At 40.9% G+C, this 24,722-nt stretch overlaps 1 protein-coding gene across 4 annotated transcripts; it reads right to left on the bottom strand.

Moving 5' to 3' along the window:
* Positions 1 to 229: 229 nt before the first annotated feature.
* Positions 230 to 18,005, bottom strand: mis18a (MIS18 kinetochore protein A). Of its 4 annotated transcripts, none has more exons than XM_059966215.1 (5): positions 17,802 to 18,005; positions 15,381 to 15,444; positions 14,357 to 14,479; positions 12,197 to 12,296; positions 230 to 820 (listed from the first exon to the last, which is right to left on the bottom strand). In XM_059966215.1, exons 1-5 carry the CDS (start codon positions 17,986 to 17,988, stop codon positions 632 to 634), a joined length of 663 nt encoding a protein of 220 aa, XP_059822198.1. In that variant the 5' UTR covers positions 17,989 to 18,005; the 3' UTR covers positions 230 to 631. The 4 variants fall into 4 exon arrangements, with proteins under 4 accessions (XP_059822198.1, XP_059822200.1, XP_059822202.1 ...); XM_059966217.1 differs by having other exon boundaries at positions 14,357 to 14,455; XM_059966218.1 differs by lacking the exon at positions 230 to 820 and adding an exon at positions 8,782 to 9,212.
* Positions 18,006 to 24,722: the final 6,717 nt, after the last annotated feature.

Below are 24,722 nucleotides of genomic sequence, written 5' to 3'. Positions count from 1 at the left end.
TCTGAAATGTAAGTTTGAAAACAGCGGATTTTGAAGCAGCTCACCTGTTATTCGTCTTGGCCACAAATTGTGTTAGACCTAGTAACCTGCAAAGAAAAGTCAGCTTTTAAGAGTTTTATTTTTTCATACTCGTTCTGATAAGTCAAGTCACTTTTTATTGTCATTTCGACCATAACTGCTGGTACAGTACATAGTAAAAACGACACAATGTTTTTCAGGACCATGGTGCTACATGAACAATATAAAAACTACATTGAACAACGTAAACCAACACAAAAACTACACTAGACTGCAGACCTACCCAGGACTGCATAAAGTACACAGAATAGTGCAGGCATTACAATAAATAATAAACAAGACAATAGGCACAGCAGAGGGCAGTAGGTTGGTAGTCCGATGGCTTGGGGGAAAATCTGTTACATAAATAACTAGCTGAATGGCGGCGTCTGGGATTCTGTCCATTTCTGTACTCCTGCCGAATATTTTGTAGCCACAGATGTAGTCCAATTTAATGTCCATTGGAGAGCAGAATGGACGGGAGAGCTGGACGGCCAGGGCTTGCTTTTCTCCTGGCACAGACCCCTGCCCGCTAGCCTTGCTTCCACTTCCTCACACACTGCTTGCGACATCCCTACCTCCGGCCACCGGCATCAGGCGACTCCGAGGACTGCAGGCCCGATTCCCTCAGCAAGCCGAGGTCGCACAATCTAACCAGCAGATTTTCATGAAGGTTTGGTTTTGGACGATCTCTGTATTGTAGTAGTATCTGGCGATGGTAGATAGTCACTCTGTTATCCATCACTCTAAACCCTAATTGTGCCTTCAAATTAAATGAAAAAACAAAATTAAATTAAAGTAAACTAAGTTAAAGTAGAACCAGATCTGAAAGGCCGCTGCTGCTGTGTGCCACGCTGCCTAAGAAGCCTAAGATATTCATTGCTTTCTCATGAGAATTTCAGGATGTACAGTATATTGTATATATTTCTAACATTAAATGTACCCATTGAATGTGCATCAACCACCTCTTGGCTCTTGCACGTACCAAACAAGCATTTCTGTAACTGCACCAATATAAAATTCCAGAATGTAATGTCCCATTCATATATACGTCATCTAAATGTGAAATACAGAATAATCTTCAGACACAAAAATAGAAGCCAGCATTCTTGAAATCATGACAATTAGGTGCCACATAATGACTGTAATTGACTCCTTCTGTGAAGAGCTGGGAGATCCTGGAAATGATGGCATTAGATGTGGCCAACCAGAAGTATTTTAACCCTCTAAATGGTTTATCTGCAGCATCTACATTAGATTTACCTATCTCTTATAAGTACTGTATTTTATTACCAGGACTGGCAGAATAGGCTGTATATAAGGAGTTGTGTTATAAGATTTGTAAAGGGCAGACGCAGTACCGTACTGGAGGATGCCAATGTCAACAGCGTCTCCACCATGATAAAGCAATACCAACTCTGATGGAAATGTCATGTCATTTAGGTGCTTAACTCATGTTTCCCCAAACAGATCTTTTACTCCTAGTTTAAGGAAGGTCAGCAAGCCCCTTGTGGGCAAAAGAAATGAAAACATTAAAATTAGGTTGAAGAAATGCGCCATTATATCTAAAAACTGGGAAGACATTGCACTTTACAGATACACATGAAGGAAATCTGTTCAAGAGGGAACTGAGCCCTCCGCTGTGCTGCAGAGAACAAGTGGCAGCTGTGAAAGTAGAGACTGAGAAACCAAAAGATCCAACCACTAACCACAGCCACTCCTGCTCACACTGCACCAGAATATGTGGATCCCGGATCAGCCTCTACAGCCACCTAAAGACCCACCAAGAGAAAACCCCTTAGGGAAAACTCATACTCAACTCTAATAATTGCACTGCTACAGTAAAGAATCAAAGTCAGTCAGATTTTATTGTCATACGTGCAAGTACGTGTATGCACAGGTGCAATCAGAAGCTTACTTGCAGAGGCAGCATTCAAAGGAAAATAGTAATTAAAAATAAATTATACATGTCTTTTACAAGAAGAAAAATAATTGGAACAAAAGAAAACAAAGTCCACTTTTGTGCAAAACAAACTTTAGCTCTTTCTTTGTGGACAGAGTCACAAAATGTCAGCATTTTCCAAATGCTGCTGATATGCGAGTTTATTTAGTCTGTAATTTGCATTGTTGAAATTTATAATTAGCACTATATAATTATGCAGCTGGTACCTGGCATATGATTTGCTATTATAAAACTAAGTGCCTGTGCACAAAGCCACACAGAATCGCCAAAGCTCAGGACTCATTTCATCATGCATAGTATGGCAAATTTCTCTTCCAGGAAAATCCTAGTCACAAGCAAGAGCTCAGAAAAGGATATTGAACACTTGGAGTTAAAATTACATTTGCTGTTACTTTCACCAAAATAGTTAATAACAATATAAAATTGTAATCTGCATTACTTTTATTAAAATTGTTAGGTCTAGAGCAGCCTTACCTTAATGTGCATCATTTCATTCTATTGCTTTTAAACTACATGTAGATAGAATATAATCCCCTTTGATTTACATTCTGCTTGACCTATTTTCTGACACTGACCAACAAAAATGACAAAATAAACTTTTCCATTAAATGGTTCTATTTGATAAGCCCACTCTTACTTTAGATTTACTCTGTGGCTTTAACATCAACCTTAATGAAATGCTTCGAGTGGTTGGTCATGGTACGCATTAAAGCCTTTTTTCCCTGCTACACTGGACCCTTTCCAGTTTGCTTCTTGCTTGAATCAATCCACTGACAATGCCATAGCCCCTGTCCTCCATCTGTCCTGTCCCAACTGGAAAATGGGGTCTCATATGCCAGGCTGCAGTTCAGCATTTAACACCATCATATCCCAGAAACAGGTGGGGAAACTGCCCTTGCTGGGTCTCAACACCTCCCTCTGCAAATGGATCCTGGACTTCTAACAGAAAGGCCAGTCATTCTGTGTGGGAAGCAACTTCTCTACTCCCAGTTTATTGTGTGTTATGTGTACCAGGATGCTTTACACCCTGATCCAGTAAAGTGTCTTGTTTGATGGCATACATGTACATAGTTAAATGACAATAAAATGACTTGACTTGGAAGTAATTCCAGCTCAGGATAAACAATATAGTAATCTTTTATTAGACATGAGTACTGAGTAATATGATGCAAATCATTAAAAAACAATTGCAGATGCTGTGAGTAGACACAAAAAGCTACAAGTTCTGCAATCTGGAGCAACAAACAAGATAGAGGAAGAAGTGGATCAGGCAGCAGTTATGGAGGGAAATGAAAAGTTGGCGTTTCATTTCGAGACTCTTCACCTAGACTGAAAGAAAGAGGTATAAAGAGGTGAAAGGAGGGGTGAAGCAAGAGTTGACAAGCGATAGGTTGAACAGGTGATGAAAGGAGATTAGCAGATAGAGGAAGGATGAGTGGCAACAGCTATGGAGACATTTGAGACATCAAAGGGTGCAGATGAAGAAATTTAGTGGACAGGAAGGTGGAGCATGGAATCGAATAAGGGTGGTGTGGTGGACAGATTGGAGCCGTTGAGGAGGGGACCCATTGGAAAAAGTACGTGGTTGATGGGCAGATGGAGAGGGTGAAGGTGGTGTCAGGCTGGGATAGCTGTGGGAGTAACTGGGTGGATCGGGGGTGGGGGGGGGGAAACAGTTTTCCTGACACTGAAGAAGTCAATGCATATACCATCATGCTGCAGATATCTAGGTGGACTATGAGCTGCTGTTCTGCTAGTATGTGTCTAGACTCACCCTGATGGTGGAGAACATTGAATTCTCCAATTTCAGATAAACTGCTCCCCCTCCAATCATAGAACATATAACACAGTACAATGTTGAGCTGACCTTTTAACCTACTCAAGATTAATCCTAACATTCCCTCCCACATTGCTCTCCTATTTTTCTAACATCCATGTGCCTAAGTCTCTTAAATATCTCCAATATATCTGCCTCAACCACCATTCCACACATCCACCACTCTCTGTGTAAGGAACTTACCTCTGACATCCGCCCTATTCTTTTCTTCAATCAGTTTAAAATTCTGCCCTCTCGTTATAGGCATTGCAACACTGGGAAAAAGGTGCTGGCTGTCCACTCTATCTATGCCTCTTTTCATCTTCTATATTTCAAGTCAGCTCTCATCCTCTTTCACTCCCAAGACAAAAGCCCTCGCTCGCTCAATGTTTCCTCATAAAGACATGCTCTCTGATCTAGGGAGCATGCTGGCAAATCTCCTCTGCGTGCTTTCTAAAGCTTCCACATACTTTCTATGAGGCCACCGGAATTGAACATAATACTGTCCCTTAACAATTTCTCCTGATCTACTCAGTTTTACCAACTACTGCCCCCATTACCATGGTTCTTTGCCCTCTGCCTACACATTTCATCCGCCCATCACCCGCCCATTACCCATGTAGTCTTATTTCTCTACTGATCTCATCTGCCCACCTCACCTCCCTTAGTTTCACACTCCACCTTCCTTTTCAATCAGATACCACCATCTACAGTCCTTTGTTACCTCCATCTATCACCTCCCAGCCTGTCATTATTTCCACTCTTCCCTCTTCCAGCTGCCTATCATCCCTCCTCAACCTGTTCCACCTTCTCTCATCACTTCTTTATACTAGCAAGCTTTGGCCTATCTTTTAGTCTGGATGAAGGATCTTGACCCGAAATGCCAAACGTTCTTTTCCCTCCACAGAAGCATTCCTCCAGTTTTGAGGGTTTTTTTCCAGATGCCAAAATCTAGAACAAAAATAGAGTAGTCTAGAAATACTTGGTAGGTAGGACAGTAAAAGCAGCATCATTCCCAGTCTAATGATTTAGTTCTACTTATTGCGATTTAATACCTAGGCCCTGCTGTGCACTTGCTATAATGGTCCCTTCTATGTCACCATAATAGGGTGAACAAGTAGATTGGGTGACGGCTTTTTCATAAATGTCCTCTTAATGACCCAAGCATTAGCCCAGGTTTCGGGTTGCCTGTTATAGACTCTGAGCTATGCAGTCCTTTTGGCCTAACTGTTGACTGTTTTGCCAGGCAAGTTAGTCTCATCTGCCTGAATTTGGCCCATAGCTCTCTAAACCTTTTTCTATCCATGAATTATCTATTTGGTTTTTAAACATTACTAATGTGCCTGCATCAACCAGTACTTCTATCAACTCATTCCTAATATGCACTATTAAACTGGTTCCTGAGATGAAATACCTTTATTGTCATTGCATAGTACAATTTGTCACGCACCAATACAGCGGAAATGAGTTTGCCACTCTTGTACTCAATGCTATAAAACAACAAATAAACAATAAATAAAATCAAGTAACCAGCCAGTACAAGCAATGTCTAGCAGTACAAAAGCGCAACTCAGATGCATGACAGCTATAAAACCAGTATTAAAAGTAACAATATAACAAATTTATGCATGATGCTTGATTGATTGTTTCAGAGCAATTATAGCTCTGGGGAAAAAGCTATTTTTCAGTCTGTAAGTGTGGGCATAGAAAATCTTATAACCTCTGCCAGATGGAAGAAGTTCAGACAGATGATTGCATGGGTCTGTATTGTCCTTACAGATGCTAGTAGCTTTCCTTAGGCAGCCTAAGCTGTAGGTGTCCTCCAGGGCTGTGAGCTGTGTCCCGATGATCTTCTGGGCGCTATAGATGACCCGCTGAAGAGCTTTCCTATCAGCTGCTGTACAACTGAGATACCACACAGAGATACAGTATGTTAAGATGCTCTCTATGGTGCAGCGGTAAAAGATTACCAGCATCTGTTCAGGTAGACCAGCTTTCTTCAGCGTCCTGAGGAAAAACAAGTGTTGCTGGGCTTTCTTAACTATTGTTGTGGTGTTAGTGGACCATGTAAGACCTTCTGAGATGTGTATTCCCAGATACTCTCTCCTCTTTGTCTCCGTTAATGTAGACTGGTGCGTACTCGTCATCCTGTGACTTTTCAAAGTTGATAATTAGCTCCTTGGTCTTTGCTGTATTAAGAGATAGGTTGTTCTCTGAGCAGCAGCTCACTAAGTTCTGTACCTCCGCTCTGTACACTGATTCCCCTCTGTTGGAGATCAACCGGATCACTGCTGTGTCGCCTGCGAATTTGACGATGGTATAGGTGTCAAATGCACGTACACAGTTGTAAGTGAAGAGGGAGTAGAGTATGGGATTCGATACACAACCTTGTGCTGTACCAGTGTTCAGGATAGCAGTGGAGGACAGGTGAGAGCCCAGTCTCACTGCCTGTGAACGCTTTGACAAGAAATTCAGGACCCAGTTGCAGAGTGATGAGCTGAGGCCTAGCTGGTGGAGTTTGGAGATGAGCTTGCTGGGAATGACAGTGTTAAAAGCTAATGAGATGGCATCCTCCATGGACCCGTTTGCTTTATAGTGTGACTACACTGGTGTGAGTCCAGTGTAGCAGGGATAGTGACTTTAATGTGTGAGAGGACCAATCTCTCAAAGCACTTCATTATTGTTGGTGTGAGGGCAACCAGACAATAGTCATTCAAATTGTTGATGGTGTGCTTATTATATAGAGACTGAGTAGACGAGGCCTGTGTTCTTTGTAGTTGAGAAAAGTGAGAAATTATCTCATTGAAATTTTATAAAATTGTATGGGGTTGGAAGCAAGAATGTTTCCCTGCATAAGGAGAATAAAACAAGAAGAAATCAGTCTCAGAATAAATGGGAAAGCCATTAGGACTGAAATTCAAAGTAATTTATTCAAAGGGGCTGTAGAACTTTAATTGTAAGGATAGTGCATGAAAATGGCATTAAGATTAGTCATTTTTCAGTGATCCACACTCTTCTGAACAATTTAGTAGGCACCTAAAAATTCATATCCCCAAATTTTCCAATATCCATTGGCAGGACAGGAAAATATTGCCCATCCAGATCGCAAGTACATTTAGCCTACTTTGATTGCCATTTGTTATTTACATGCTTAACACCAGACTCACCAATCAGGTATTCCACTCCCAGCTCCACTAAAAGAGGTCTCCTTCATAAGGGTGAAATCCATATTGTGAGTTACAGTTAGATGGGGCATTTTCTTTGGATGATACTCATGGGTTTGCTATTTAATAAGGTTTTCCTGCAGTTGAAGAAAGCTCAAATGCACATTTGAAAAATAACCACACACCTATTTTAGAAGATAACTTCTGTAAATTTTGAAAGGAGACAGCCTTTGATTTTCTTTCATTTTTGTTGTCAGGACATTGGCGCCATCTCCAGATGGAGATGTGCATTTTTCTTATGGTACAACGGAGTGTCTGGCTTTAATTAATACAACTTAGTACAGTCGGCCCTCCTTATCCATGAGTTCTGCATGCACGAATTCAACCAAATGTGAATCGAGAAAACCTGGAAGTGCTCTTCCAGCACTCGTTGTTTAAGCATTGCTTGCCTCGCGTCTCATTCGTTCGCTACTTTGTTCCTGTGAAAAAATGGATCCTAAAAAGCAATTACGCAGTCGAAGCAATTCCTCAAAGGCCAAGAGGGAGCGTAAAGTGCTATCTCTCAAAGAGTGGGTGGCTAGAGGTCATGTAACAGAATCATATCCCTGTCGATGGCCGAATTATACGTGAAAAAGCTCTTAGTCTCTATGAGCATTACTATGACGGGGTTGATGAGAGCAAGAGAAAAGTTTAAGGCTAGTAAGGGATGGCTGGCTGGCTAAGTAAAGCACTACAGTCTCGAGAACATAAAGATCACAGGAGAATCCGCATCAGCTAATGCCGAGGCCGTAGCAGCATTACCAGAGGAGCTCAAGAATCTTACAGAAGAGAAAGGCTACAAAGCATCTGCAATTCTGAAGTCTCGGTGTTCAACGCTTGAAGATCCTCAGCCCTCAACCTCCACAGTTCCTGAGTTTAGTATTATTGAGCCTCCTCCAAAATGTCCTTATTCCCTAAACAAGACAGTGTAACAACTACTGTACAGCATATTACAATTTTTACTCGTTGTTTTATCATTGTTCACCTCCTGTTTTGTTCGTTTACTGCTTGTCTTGTGAGCGAGAGGAAAATATATATTTTTTTCTTGTCAATATTCCCTAAACAAGACAGTGTAACTACTATTTACATAGCATTTCCATTGTATTAGGTATTATAAGTTCTGTAATCTAGAGATGATTAAAAGTTTTACTCATTTGATCATTGTTTGCCTCACGTCTCATTTGTTTGCTGCTTGTGTTTTGAGGAGGAACATGTAAATTTTTTTGTCAATATTCCCTAAACATGACAGTATAACAACTATTTACACAGCATTTACATTGTATTAGGTATTACAAGTAATCTAGAGATGATTTGAAGTATACGGGAGGATGTGCGTAGGTTATATACAAATACACCACCATTTTATATAAGGGACTTGAGCATCCACAGATTTTGGTATCCACGGGAGGTCCGGGAACCAATCCCTCGCAGATAAGGAGGGCCGACTGTATAATGTACAGCAAATATAAACAACTGCTAGCTGTTTAACATGAAATTAAATACATGTACTTTGCCTTTCCAAACCCAGGTTAAAAGTCTGTAAATCAATATTTTGCTTGAAATGTAGAAAACTGAGTCTTATTTATCAGCAGCTTTATTGCTAAGGAGTAATTGTGACTTAATATTGCATGTTCTACAAAATAATAATTGACAAATTAAAGAATAACCAGTATGCATCAAAATTATGGAAATAGCTTTATTTTCTACAGTAACAAAATTAATAAAAAGAAAACTACACTTAACACAATCTGGTAAAGATAATAATAGAGATGAAATGGTTACAAAATATCTTACACTTTAATTAAACAATCATTCAAACATTTAAAGGTAGATTATAATATCAACTTACTTGTTGGTTAATGATGCTTTCTAAGAAAAGAAAAATATATTTAGCAGCTGGTACAATACAATATTTGAGATACAATTGTTAAGGCTTGTGACTCTGCATTAAGTCAACAACCCATTGCACAGCAAAAAGAAAAAATCTGCTAAAGGATACTATATAACGAATTGACATCAAATTTAGACAACTGCTAACATCTTCAAAATGTGGTGTCTTCATCTGCATAAGTTGCAACATAACATATTAGAATCATTCTGCACTCTTTAATGATCGCAACTTCTCTTCAACAGCCGCCAGCCTTGTAATCATCAGATTCAGCACCGTCCGAGACTGTTTCAAAGAAATGCCATAAGGTGTATTTGTAAATGCTAACTAACACTAAATGTTTTGACAAATGTGATAAAAATGGAAAAAAAGGCAAAGAGCAATGTTTTTCTGTAAATGACAATGCAATGACTAGATTAAAAATAATACCACATGATATCAGTTCCCTTTTTAAAGGCAAGAGATTCTATGAGTGAAACATGAAAATATCACTGGAACAAATCCCTTTCCCAGTTATAATTTCTCTGCATTACAAATACTTGTCTTTAACTCTCAGAATAAAAATGGAAATTTGGGTGAAAATTTCAAAACCATTTTTCAATTATCTGCTTAAATTTCAAATATTTAGCTGTAGCTTTGCTTTCTTCAAATACCTCATTCTTATTATTAAATTTAGTTTATTTACACCGTCTTCAAAAATTATTCATCCCAACAACTATTTTCACATTTTCTAAATTTAAAATATACTGAAGTAGGATTTTGAGCTAATTTACAAAATATTGTGCATCATGTCAAATCAAAAGAAACATTCCAAAACCTGTCAACAATTTACTAAAAATTAAAAACCAAAATTGTAAGTTGAATAAGTATTCATCCCCTATGCAATTGCTACAATAACTTCCCTCAGGTGCAGTATACTGTCTTACCTTACCAACTCAACTAATGTGAAGTAGAAAATTGGATGACCTCGTTTCAATGAATTTGTAAGAGTATATACCCCCTCTCTCTGCAATGCTGAACAATATGATAGATTTTCAATAAACCCAACCAAAATGAAAGCAAGAGAGCATTTAGGACAAGTCAGGGAAATGATAACGGAAATCTGGGGAAGGGTAAAAGACAATCTCAAAGGCATTGAACATACCTTGGAGCTCAGTGCAGGCCTTTGTGAAAAAGTGGAAAAAATATAAAACCACAGCCACACTGCCTATGTCAGGCTGCGCCTCTAAACTTAATTGCCAGAGAAGAATGGCACTTGTAAGGGAAGCTACTGTGACACCAACAGTCATTCTGAGCGAGCTGCAGAAGTCAGTGGTTACAATTGGAAATGAAGATCACAGCTCTACATCTCCAAGACCTTGCACAAAAAAGGTACTTATGGCAAGGAAGAAGCCCTGGCTAAAAAAAAGCATATCCATGCACGTCAAGACTTTGCAAATCATTTAGATGTTGTAAAGCAGTGAAAAAAGGTGTTGCTGTCAGATGAAACTAAAGTGGAACCTTTTAGACTCAAAACCACATGCTACATGTGGCACCAGTCTAATACTGTGCAACTGCCAGGTAACACCATCCTAAGGTATTGTACAGGTAGCATCATGCTATGGGGATGCTTTTCAGCAGCAGTGACTGGAAATCTAGTTAGGATTAATGGGACAATGAATGCTGCTCAATACAGTGTTATGAAGGATGAACAGTTCTGATGGGCAGAAGGGTGCAGAGTTGCCCATATCTCCCCCACCCCCCGGGAGAATCACAGACCATTACTATTGCTATGCTGCTCATATGAGGGAGAGAGGGAGAGATGAAAAGAAAACATGCCAGAACATCTGCTACAGATAAGAGAGGGGAGAGAGGCTTGTTGATTCACCGTATTATGACTTCTGAGAGGGTTATTTGTCTTATACCATCCTGTTCATTAACATTCCTCAGTGGACAGCCAGAGTGGGCTGGTTTGATGGACACAGCCATTCAAAACTGATTGATAACTGAGACCCCGTGAGCAGGGATAAAAGTCAGGTCTGGAGACACACCCTTCAGATACACCAGGAGACACACTAGTGGACACTGATGGAGTGTTGGAACCCATGGGAAGGTGTGGGGCATCAGAGACCGGACCAAGAGACCGGTCAGTTAAACTCACAGTGTTATAGCAGGGTCGGTGGGGACGTGTGTGTGTCCACTCATGCCAGAGTGACGAGTCCACCACAGAAGAACGGTCTAGCTGAAGGACAGAAGGGTCGTAACTGAATGACCACAACGATACGACGGATCAAGAACGCAAAGGAAGGTTTGCCTGACTGTAGCTGTTACATCTCGCTCGCTCACTCTCTCCCCCCAACGATTACAGCAACCATATCTACCTCAGCACGCATGAACTGAACTGAACTTTATACTCTATGACAATTTATTTATCCCTAGACATCGATAGAGCTTGTTTATTATTGCTTATTATTATTCCTACACTTTTAGGTTTATTATTGCTCACTTGTGTTATCTATATATTTGCATTATTGATATTGATTTGCTTATTTTATTAATAAACACTTTTGAACATAGTACCACCAGACTCCAATGGATTCTTCTTTCTCTGCTGGTCAGACACCCAGTTACGGGATATGTAACAACAGAGAGATCCTGGATAAAAAAAAAAACAGCTTGGTCTCTGTCAGAAAGCTTAATCTGGGAAGGAAGTTAGTCTTTCAGCAGGATGACAACTCAAAGCACACTGCCAGAACAACCATGAAGTGGCTTCAAATGAAGAAGCTTCCTTGAGTGGACCAGAGTCCTAATCTTAACCCGATTGAAAATATCTGGCAAGACCTCAGGACTGCAGTCCACCACCACTCCCCAACTAGCCTGATACAGCTTGAGCAATTTTGTAAAGGAGGAATGGGCAAATCTTGCTCCATTATATTATACATACTTATTCAAAAAGACTACTGGCTGTAAATACTGCCAAAGATGGTTCAAGTAAGTACCGAGCAAAGAGGAATGACTACTTTTGAACTGCTGACCTTTCAGTTTTTTTTATTTTTAGCTTTTCATGCTTTATAATCTTCATATTTTGGGGGTCTACTGTAAAAAAAGGAAGCATTTGTTTCATAAATAAAATATCTCAGTTAAATTGAATCAAAATTCCTGGTTGTAATACTCATTTATGTGAACAAAGGGATGGGGATTGAATACTTCTTCAAAGCACGGTATATGTTCTAGACAACAAAGGAAAACTACAAAAACAATTATTAAACTGTAGATATACCACACATTACCTTTGCTAGTTCTCCAAGGACTTCAGCTTGTGTTTCTAGAACTACTGGCTTTTTACTGTCATCTACAAGTTCTGCTTTTGTTGTGGAGCCAAGGACATAACTATAAATTAAAGCAAAGATTACTTTAAAGATTTGTTTTGTAAAACAAATTATTCTACTTAATTACTTAATTCATCAATTAACAATATTTATATTCAAGATGGATATCACTTCCTTGGTTTATGTACAGCCTCAGGTTGTGCTAATTCTCAACTTTCCTCTGGCGTAGCCCAGTGAGCTCAACACCCTCATTTCAATGGCCATCTTTCAATTCATTCACACAGGTACACTGTCCAACACAAAACGCTGCATATCAAACAGGAGGAACAAGTATATTTTAAATTCACCTGAATAAAGGCCATTTGTGTTACCCACTACTGGAGTTTCAGCTGAAGCTAACAGTTCAATTTTAACATAGGATCTTGACATCAACAAGATCTCTTTGTTATATTCATAGTGATAACTACTGGAGCAAGCTTGATGGTCTCGATTGTTAGCCTACAACGCAGGACAATTATTGGCTTGCAGAGTTTATGCTTGATCATGACCCTTTGCTGAGAAAATTCCTCGATGAAAAACATGTAACAATTATTGGTCTAGTACAGGGGTCGGCAACGTTTACCACTGAAAGAGCCAATATGGACCCATTTCCCACAGGAAAGAAAACACTGGGAGCCACAAAACCCGTTTGACATTTAAAATGAAATAACACTGCATACAACGGTTTTTTTTTTGCCTTTATGCTATGTATAAACAAACTATAATGTGTTGCATTTATGAAATTGATGAACTCCTGCAGAGAAAACGAAATTACATTTCTGCATGCAACAAAAACATTTTGAACTCCGAAAAAAAGACGTTGGGTTGAAGGTTACTCCATAGTTAGCCTACCTTGGATCGAAGAATTAAAAGAAAGCGCGCACTGGCGGGTGTCAGGCATTGGCAGTGGTGATGTATATTAATAGCGATAAAAAAACACGTTGTAGCGGTGTGCTACACGCAGCTAAAATAATGACACTGCAGATAAAGATAACCTTATTCGAACTAAACAGCCTTGCTTTAAAGCCTCCCTCAACCCGTCCCCGTGGGCGCGGATGCTCCAAAAGACACGTACTCACAAACCCCCGTAGGCTATCTCCCTTAGCCGGAACGGTGGCTAATTGTGAGCCGGTTCGGATGTGCCAGGAAATGGGGTCTCCACAACGTTTTATTTAGATTGTACAAGATCACCATAATCTTCAAATTTCGAATTACATTTCAAAAACTAACAAACCACGGGGAGCCGCAGCACAGAGATGAAAGAGTCACGTGTGGCTCCAGAGCCGCGGGTTGCCGACCCCTGGTCTAGTAGAATGATTTAAAAGCATGGTGATCATGAATAAAGTACCGGCAATTAAGCTTTATGGACTTAGATAAACTGTGTGTGTTTGCACAATTATTAGATTCCGTGTTTGGCAAACAGAAACTCTACCTAAACCAATTTCTCAACAGCTCTTGAGATGAACAAGCAGGGTTATAAAGCTGTGTTCCTGACACTCAACTAACCCATAAAACTTTGCTTGCATCTAATTTTTTTTAAATGATTATAATCTTACAAATTCATTTCATTCAACAATTGAGTTTTATTTTTTCAAAAATATTAAAAAATTAAACATCTCACAGTTAAAACATTTGCAAAATTCAATGACTAGTGAAATTTCATTAATAAATAACTAGTACAATAATTTGCAATTACTATGAACTGCCAAACAGGTAAATGTACTAAATTCTGTGAAGTTTCTTGCAATTAAAATTTTAAAACAAAAAAAACTTTGTATATACCTAAATTCCCAGACCACCAGGTTCAAGACACTTCTCTTCCATCATTCAACTCTTGAACCAACCTGTACAACCTAATCACCACCTCATTATAGCAACACCATGACCACATTGCACAACAACGGACTTAGTTTTTCCTTTTATTCTAATTGTGTTCTTCCTGGTATGATGTTCAAAAAAAAAGTATAACTTTTTTTGTGAATGTTGTCTTTAATGCTATGTGCCATTGATGCTATTACAAGGTTTTAAAAAAAATTTAACTTGTGTATACATCGACAGTAGATAGGAGAATATTACACTTGCCTTTCAATATAGGCCACTGCCAAGCAATATATATTCCTCTTGAAGTCAAGGTGGGCTGGAGTGCTTAGGTACATTCTACCCAGTGAAAGAGAGCAGCCACTACAGGAAAGCAAAACGTAAATGCTGGGGGAATTAAAAAAAAGAGTCAATCACTGTGCCTGCAGGAACAAAGTAAAGAAAATTTACAGCTGGTGATGGACTCCGTCCTGTACCTAGTGGGGTGCTGTCAATGTACCATCTGTAACCCCCACAAGCTCATGGGAAATACAAGTATTAACAAAAAACATTATCACACACTACAGGCCCTTGGGCCCATGATGCTAACCAATCTTTTACAATACTCTAAGATCAATCTAACTCTTCTTTCCTACATGCCCTCCATTTTTCTTTCATCCATCTGCCGATCTAAGAGTCTCTTAAATGTCCCTAATGTATCTGCCTCTACACGACCCCTGGCAGCACGTTCCACTTACCCATCACATTGAGTGGAAAAAAAATTATCTTTGACATCCCCCCCATACTTTCCTCAAACCTTAAAATCATCACCTCTTTTACACATTAGCCATCTCTGTCCTGGAAAATGTCATTATCTATCCACTCTATCTATGCCTCTAATCCTATACATTTCCATCAAGTCACCATTCATCTTCCTTCGCTCCAAAGTGAAAAGCCTAAGCTTGCTCAAGGCACCTTCATAAGATATGTCCTCTAGAGCAGGCAGCATTTTGGTTAATCTCCTCTGCACTCTCCAAAGCTTCCATATCCTTTCTATAATGAGGCAACTAGAATTGAATACAATATTGGACCTGCATTCTGAATATACCATAAACCTCACTCAGAAGTCAAAGACCCTTTGCAGATATAGAACTGAACACTTAGCCTGAGAACTTCTCACTGTGTCCCCAGGTCTCTCTATTCTAACTAGCTGGAATAGTCTTTTGAATAATGCAAAGCAATAATTATTCCAATGCATACAAAATACATACAGCCTTTGAAAAAAAAATTCAACAGTTTAAAAACTTACCAACCAGATTCATCAGCTGTGTCTACTTTCTGCTCTTTATCTACAAGGATATTGTTTGTGACACCTATGTGAAGACAAGTCATGAGTTTAGATTCAGATTCAGTTTATTGTCATTTAGAAACCACAAATGCAATGCAGTTAAATAATGCGACATTCCTCCAGAATGATATCACAAAAGCATATGATAAAACAGACTACACCAGAAAATCCACATAACATTTGGCAATCCCCTATCCAGAGTCCGGAGAGGCTGCCGTGTATTAATATCGCGCTACCATCTCAGCACATTCCCCGGAAAGGAGCTCCAAAACCACCAGACAAAACAAGACTGAAAACTAAAGCTACAGGACCTGCACAAAACCACATAGATACAACATATAGTTACAACAGCGCAAACAATAGCATAATTGATTAAAAAAAACAGTCCATGGGCACGGTAAAAATAGTCCACAGATGTTAAAAGACTACAAGTTTGAAAGAAACCATCACACAGTTTTCACAAGTCCTCAGAGTCCTGATTGACTCGTCATCCTACACCGGCAGCAGAAGGGAATACTCCCGCTATGGACTTCCACAGCGCCGCCCGACTCAGCCTCGCAGACGCAGCACACAATGAAAGCTCCGTCGAAGCCAGCCTCGCAGACGCAGCACACAGTGAAAGTGACCTGACCGCAGCGGATTCTGAGTCCGTTGAACCTCTGACCATCCCCTCCGGCACAGCTTCTCCGAGCACCATCCTCTGCCGAGCATATTAAGACGCTCCCACCAACGGCCATCGGCAACGCGACCCTGAGGACTGGGGGCCTGTTCTTCCCAGCAGAGACCCGGACCTCACAGCAGCAGCAGCAATGAAGAAGATCTTCCTGGAGATTTCCAGATGTTCCTCCGTGCTCCCACGTCCGTTTTCAACCGATTATGATTGCGTAAGGCACCCCGCTTCACAAATAACAGATAATCTGCTCTGGAGTGGCCGCTGCAGGTTGCGTCGCGCCGCCCTCTTGGATCATATGATTAGAATCTCACCTTTCAGGCATAACATTCATAAAATATAGCAAAAGGCATACAAGGCCATCTTTTGGAAAAATCTTGTTCTTCAAATGTTAGAGGTCAGAATAAGTAGACTTATTACAAAAATGTCTACAAGATGTCACTTCTATAGCTGTGTAGACCATTACTGTAATAAAACGTGTATCTCATTTCTACCTTTGAGATGCCAAAGACCACAAGGAATTGGTTTAAAGGAAAGGGAAGGTTTAAAGGAAGCTTGAAGAAAAGTCCCACACACATACAGACAATTGGCACACAGTACTTGTTTGGTGTAGACAGAGCCCCTCACAACAATTAAGAAATATTTCAATAAGTAATTGGTGCAACATGGCATAGAAAACTACAGACCAAGTTCTTGGAAATGGTACAAGTACTAGAGTTATTCAGCCAGCCGACCAGTTGTCTGCTTCATCTAATTCCATTTGCCTGCAATGAGCTCATATCAATCTAAACCTTTCCTATCTTGTCTAAACTTCTTATAAATGTTGTAGTTGTACCTGCCTCTCCCCACTTCTCATAGCTCATTCCACATACTCACCACCCTCTTGTATGGGAAAAAATAACCTTGCTCTTTCCCCTCTCAAACTTGCACACTTGTTTTAGACTCTCCTACTCCGGGAAGAACACTGTGACCTTATCCATGCCCCTCATGATGTTACATCAGCTGAGGCCACACTCCAGAGGGGAAAAATGTTCCAGCCTATCCAATCTCTTCTTATAACCCAAGTGCTCCAGCCCCAGTAACATCGGCATGAATCACTTCTGTGGACTTTCCAGATTAATGACATCCTTTATATAGCCGGGGATTCAGATTATTAATTATCACATGTAGCAAACAACAATGAAAAGCTTATGTTTGCATACCACCCAAGAAGTACATAAAGGTAATTTTAAAAAAAATGAAAATAGAATGTAGCAACTACTCCACACACAGTGAGGTTTCGCCACTGTTTTATAAAACAGTAATATGACATTCCAATCCTTGTAGTCTGTGCCAACTTGATGGTCAGAATGGATACGGTGGGCCGAAGAGCTTGCATCTCAGCGATGTAACCTGGTGTTTCGTGCCTTTCAACATCAGACACTCTTCCCCAAGGGACTCAGCAAGGGTTGATCAGGCTCTGGCTTGTGTCCACAGGTCACATCTCTTGATCCATGCCCATCTGGAGGCTCAGCAGCCTCTGTGAAGGCCCTGATGGCTCTTTTCTTTGCAGCCCCTTGTAGAACGAGTAGCCAGCAAACCTCCTGCACAGGCTCCCATTGTGACTTTCACCCCTGTCTGTCTTCCCAAGGAACTGTTAGTTCCACCATGACCACCTACTTCGAGGTTTCTGACAGAAAGACCATGTCAAAAAGTAATTATTTAGCACCTACTCTTCAGATAGATCATGTTTTCCTTCGGGTTTGCTCCAGCCCATGCCAGCGAATCGCCGACGGGCAGCCGACACTGGGAGCACAGAAAAACCACGGGCAGATCCGAGTCGCCGTTAATAAAAGTGGCCGAGTTCCTAGTCGTCTCTTCCTCGTCATCTGTAATCAGGTCTACGGTCACTCCCGCCATCTTTCAAACCGCTGACCCCCTTCGAGCATGCGCAGAAACTGAGTCGGCCGCGTTGCGCAAGCGCAGTTTATAACGGGCAGAGCGTGCGCGCGCTTGCGATGTTGCGCGTTCTCGGACCGAGGGTGCGCGGTAACGTAGGCAACGAGAGAATGAAAACAGATAATAACCGTAACAGAATCAGGGAAAGACCGCACCAACTTGGACATTCATTCATCCAGTGTGCAAAAGACAACGAACTGTGCAAATACAAAAAGAAAGAAAGAATAATATTAAATAAATAAGCAATAAATATTGAGAACATGAGATAAAAGAGTCCCTGAAAGTGAGTCTCCATTGGTTATGGGAACATTTCAGTGACGGCAAGTGAAGTTAACACTTTGGTTGGAGGCCCTGATGGTTGAGGGATAGTATCAGTTCCTGAGGCTGGTGGTATGAGTCCTGAGGCTCCGTACCTTCCTGATGAGAGAGCATGACCTGGGCGGTGGGCTATAAAAGATGGTTTACAGATTGCCCTACTGCTAGTGGAATCCAAAGTTCAGGGCACAAACTCAACAAACATCTGACAGATGCACAACCTTCCTGGAGTGGCAGAGCAGCTACCTCATTTAAGTGTTCCTGCCCACCTGGTCCATTTTTACACCTGCGTGGACTACAGTTCTTTATCAAAGTGTCAAGGATACTTAGATGTACTGGTAATAGTGGACAAGCTTTCAAGATGGGTGGAAGCTATTCCAGCAAGGGAAACCACTGCCACACACGCAGCAAAAACATTGTTCAGGGACTATATTCCTAGATGGGGATTGCCATTGTCACATTGACTCTGATCAAAGGGATATGTTTCACTGGGAGTGTTTGTCAGGAATTATGTTGACTGATGAACATTCAATGGTCTTTTCATTGTTCACATAACCCAGAGTCATCAGGACAATTCAACCAAATGAATGGAACTATCAAACAACGATTGATAAAGTATCAAGAAGTGGACATACCAGGGCCTATGGGCTCTTCTTATGGTCTTATGTAGTATCAGAGCAACTCCAAACAAGAAAACTGTAGTAAGACCATCTGGGGTGGTAACCGCACACTGCCTGGAACCCTCTATCCTAGAAAGGCTGATAAGCACATTATGCAGATAGATGTTAACTATCGTGTGAAATTAACCCAAGCTGTCCAGTTTGCTTCACAATGAGGACACACTCTGATTTCTGGTGAGTGGGTCCTGATTAAGAATTGGAATCAGAATCAGGTTTGTTATCAAAAACAAGAGAAGATGTGTTGGATACCATGGAGGCTGGTACCCAAGATGGAGTTGCCTAAATTTACAACTTTCTGTAGCTTCTTTCAGTCCTGTGCAGAAGCCCCCCCCCCCCACATACCAAACAGTGATGCTGCTTGTTAGAATGCTCTCCATGGTACAGTTTTCAAGAGTTTTAGGTGACAAACTAAATCTCTTCAAACTCTTAATGAAATATAGCCTCTGTCTTGCCTTCTTTATAGGTAACGTCAATATATTGGGACCAGGTTAGATCCTTGGAGATCTTGAGACCCAGAAACTTGAAATTGCTCACTCTTTCCACTTCTGATTCCTCTTTGAGGTACGGTTCATGTTCCCTTGTCTTACCCTTCCTGAAGTCCACAATCTGTTCTTTTGTCTTATTGACATTGAGTGCAAGATTGTTGCTGCGACACCACCCAACCAGCTGGTATATCTCACTCCTGCATACCTTCTCTGCTCCATCTGAGATTCAATCAATAATGATTGTGTTATCAGCAAATTTATAGATGGTGTTTGAGCTATGCCTAGCCACACGGAGGGAGTAGAGCAGTGGGCTAAGCACACACCCCTGCAGTATGCCAGTGTTGATCGTCAGATCAACAGAGATTGTGGTCTTCCGGTTAGGAAGCTGAGGATCCAATTACAGAGGGAGGTACAGAGGCTCAGGTTCTGTAGCTTATCAGTCAGGACTGTGGGAATGATGGTGTTAAGTGCTGAGTTATTGTCAAGGAATTGTATTGTCCACATGATCTATGGCCTTGTGAGAGCCATTGAAATTGTATCTGCTGTAGACCTATTGAGGCGATACGCAAATTGCAGTGGGTCCAAGTCCTTGCTGAGGCAGGAGTTCAGTCTAGCCATGGCCAACCTCTCAAAGCATTTCATCACCATAGATATGAGTGCTACTGGGTGATAGTCATTATGGCAGCTCACACTACTCTTCTTAGGCACTGGTATAACTGTTGCCTTTGTGAAGCAGGTGGGAACTTCCAACTGTATCAGTGAGAGGTTGAAAATGTCCTTGAATACTCCTACCAGTTGTTTGGCACAAGTTTTCAGAGCCTTACCAGGGGCCTGCCACCTTGCAAGAGTTCACCCTTCTTTAAGGCAACCAAGACAGAGATTACTGGGTCACCAGGTGCAGCAGGGATCTTCATAGCTGTAGATATATTCTCCCTTTCAAAGCAGGCGTAGAAGGCATCAAGCTCATCTGGTAGTGAAGGATTCATGCCATTGGGTTTTGCTTTGTAGGAATAATGTCCTGCAAACCCAGCCAGAGTTAACATGCCTCTGATGTCATCTCCAACCTCACTCAGAATTATTTCTTCATTCTTGAAATAACCCTCCACGTACCTGGTTATCTAGTACAGACCTGGATCACCAGACTTAAATGCCACAGATATAGGCCTCAGCAGACGATGAACTTCCTGATTCATCCATAGCTTTTGCTTAGGGAATGTTAGCAAGATGAATCCCTGAATACAGTCCAGTCCACCAATTCAAAGCAGTCCTGTGGGTGCTCCTGTGCTTCCCTTGTCCATACCCTGGTGCTCCTCACTGCTGGTGCTGCAACCTTCAGCCTTTGCCTCTACTCAGGGAGTAGAAGTACAGCCAGGTGATCAGGCATGGAGTAGCATGACAGGAGGTGAAGAATTAAGAAACTGCATAAGGAGTTGGATGGGAGCTGGATGGGAAGGTCTCTGTCAGGTGCTGTCACTAATCAATGACGAAGAAAGTAGAAGGCAAAAATAAGCAGATACATGCCAGCCACTGAAAGCAAGCTAAAGTGGTATCCAACAGGACAACAAATGCTAGTAAGCTCTGACACAGTGAATAATGCTGCTGGGCTACAGTGACCAAATCACTAACCAGCCTGAAGACTTCAATGAAGTTGACAACTACTAGACATTGTGAAGTCTATTCTAAATGTTTTAGTAAGTTTTTGTCAACCTTGCCTATGTATTTTGAGTACTAATATTCATTAAAATATGTCTTATAATTTACATCTATTTTACTTGTTTAAAGGCAATCAGAATACTTCAAATTCACATAACTGAGCCTACTAATCTGCCTAACTGTGACATAATCTTATGAATATTTTGAAGAATATCCACCTTTGATATTTCATAACTTTAGTGTTTTGATTATTTCACACATAATGTAGATATCACAAGTTTTTTTTGCCTCTGAACTTTCCGATCTAATATAATGATTTTAAACATGTGATTTAGAATCGGGGGGGGGGGGGTTTAATTCTTAGATTAGATTATTCAATTGTTAATGAATTTGCATTTTAACAATTAACTATCTGTCTGTATTTTAAGTAGTTTTTATACACATGTAACATTTCAATATGCCTCTAGTTTCAATACAAAGTATAATTCTGGAAAAGTCTGCAAGTTTCTTTGTTTTGTATTATTTGAGTAAGTGTTTTCTTGTTGGTTATCTTGGTACTGTGGTATTTGAGTAATATCTTTCTAATTGGGTTAATTCTTATTTACAAATTTGAATGGAATTTTCCTTAACTCTATGGGAAAAAATAGCTAAACATAAAGTAGCACCATCTTAATCTTCTTAGTATCTTTAATCGTAGCTTTCTCTTCATTAGTAGACCCTATCACTATCTGTTGAACTTTCCTCTGCTCTATCAACTCTTAATAAAACAATCATGAAACACCAAGTTTTGTGCCTCTTTCCCAAATTCTAAAAGAATCTTGGATCAAAAGCATCAGATCCTACACTGCCTTTACCTAATGCGGACATCCAGACCATACAATTTGCAAGTGGTTGTACGGGAAAATTTTGAACGACTTGTAGGGGAGTATAGGGAATATAACATGCATGTAGCTCAGACTTGAAAAGATTACCCAGTTGCAGTATGAATTTCATTATAGGTCAGCTTGGAGCACTGAAAATCTATTGTTCAACTTCTGATCCACATCCAGGAGAATGGGTGGATGAGTCAGAAGCGGGCTTGAGTGTTAGCATATTGGAGGACATATAAATGTAATTATTTCTGTTATGAAGGATGAACAGTTTTGATGGGCAGAAGGGTGCAGAGTTGCCCATGTTCCCCCCTCCTGGGAGAATCACAAACCGTTACTGTTGCTATGCTGCTCATGAGAGAGGGAGAGATGAAAAGAAAACATGCCAGAACATCTGCTACAGATAAGAGAGGGGAGAGAGACTTGTTGATTCACCGTATTATGACTTCTGAGAGGGTTATTTGTCTGATACCATTCTGTTCATTAACATTCCTCAGTGGACAGCCAGAGTGGGCTGGTTTGATGGACACAGCCATTCAAAATTGATTGATAGCTGAGACCCCGTGAGTAGGGATAAAAGTGAGGTCTGGAGAGACACCCTTCAGACACACCAGGAGACACACTAGTGGACATTGATCGAGTGTTGGAACCCACGGGAAGGTGTGGGGCATTGGAGACCGGTCAGTTAAACTCACAGTGTTATAGCAGGGGCCGGTGGGGACTTGTGTGTGTGTGTGTGTCCACTTATGCCAGAGTGATGAGTCCACCACAGAAGAATGGTCTAGCTGAAGGACAGAGGGGTCATAACTGAATGGCCACAACGATACGATGGATCAAGAATGCAAAGGAAGGTTTGCCTGACTGTAGCTGTTACATCTCGCTCACTCTCTCTCTCACTCTCCAACAATTACAACACAACAACCATATCTACCTCAGCACGCATGAACTGGACTGAACTTTAAATTCTATGACAATTCATTTGCCCCTAGACATCGATAGAGCTTGTTTATTATTGCTTATTATTATTCCTACACTTTTAGGTTTATTATTGATAATGTGTGTTATCTATATATTTGCATTATTGGTATTGATTTGCTTATTTTACTAATAAACAGTTTTGAATACAGTACCACCAGACTCCAACGGATTCTTCTTTCTCTGCTGGTCAGACACCCAGTACGGGGTATGTAACAAATTGGGGCCTCATCTTCTGGGATTTGATTACCAAATTGGGGGGCCAGTGAATCGGGATAAAAGTCCCTTATCTGATTTGGTTGTGTGGATAAGTAGACGGGAAACCAGCAGAAATGGAAATAGATAAATTTATAAAATACCCGACTTTGGGGGCATTAGAAGATGCCAGGAAGGTGGAATTGGTGAGTGTTGTGAAACGATTAAATCTCTCAGCGGTGAAATCATCGATGAGGAAGTTGGAGATACAGAGAGCAATAGCTATGCATTATGTATCTGCGGGTGTGTTCCAATTGGATGTATTGGACTTGTTCCCTGAGATGAAACCAGCCGACGGTGAGGTTCAGTTAGAGATAGAAAAATTAAGATTGGCTGAGAAGGAGAAGCAGAGGCACCATGAACTTCATTTAAAACAGATGGAAGCAGATGGGGAAGTTGAAAGGAAGAAGCTGGAGTGGGAGGAGGCAGAGAAACAGCAGCAGTTCCAGAGGGAGAAATAGCAACATGTGGGTAGCGGGTCAGACCGGAAGGAGAAGTTTAATGTTAGTAGGGAGTTTAGGTTAGTACCTCCATTCGAGGAGATGGATGTTGATAGGTACTTCTTGCATTTTGAAAAGGTGGCAGTGAATCAGAAGTGGCCCAGAGATAAGTGGGTGGCTTTGTTACAAAGTGTATTAAAAGGGAAGGCTCAACGGGCATATGCGGTGTTGTCTGAGGAGTCTGCAGAGGGTTATGAGGAAGTAAAACAGGCTATCCTTCGGGCCTAAGAGTTGGTACCTGAAGCGTATAGACAAAAGTTCAGGGATTTAAAGAAACAGTGGAATCAGACGTTTACAGAGTTTGCATACGATAAGGGTGTGCTCTTGGATCGTTGGTGCGCTGCAGAGAGGGTGGAGGAGGATTTCTATTGTTTAAGAGAGTTAATTCTGATCAAAGAATTTAAAGGTTGTGTTTTGGATAATATCCAGACGTATCTGAATGAGAAGAATAAGTCTATATCGGAATTTGCCAGGTTAGCAGATGAATATGCCTTAACCCACAAAGTTTCCCCCAAATAAGAGTTACCAGAAAGGCAGTAGGGACGGTAGAGAAAGCCCACTGGCTAAGGTAGAGAATAAGCCGGGAGCTAGTGGGAAAGGTAAAGAGGAGGAAAAGCAGGCTGGCAGGAAGGTTCCTAGCTTTACTTGTTATGTTATTTTAGCCAACCTTGCTGATAAAGTCAGTCATTTAGGGCCTGAACAAAGAGAGCAGCTGACACAGCTCATTAAACGGCATGCAGATTTATGTTCAGATGTTCCAAGGTGGTGTAAAGGAACAGGGCATGATGCTGTTGTTACCTCAACCTAGCCTATTAAACAATCCCCTTATCGATTAATTTGGAAAAGAGCAAGCTAGTGGAAAAAGAAATTGAGCATATGCTAGCTGCTGGTATTATTCGTGAATCTGCTTCTGCATGGGCATCTCCATGCGTGGTCATACCAAGGCCGGACGGTACCATAAGA

Source organism: Hypanus sabinus, chromosome 4 (genome assembly GCF_030144855.1).
Source record: "Hypanus sabinus isolate sHypSab1 chromosome 4, sHypSab1.hap1, whole genome shotgun sequence".
Lineage (NCBI taxonomy): Eukaryota > Metazoa > Chordata > Chondrichthyes > Myliobatiformes > Dasyatidae > Hypanus > Hypanus sabinus.
This window is presented reverse-complemented; position numbering and strand designations above follow the sequence as displayed.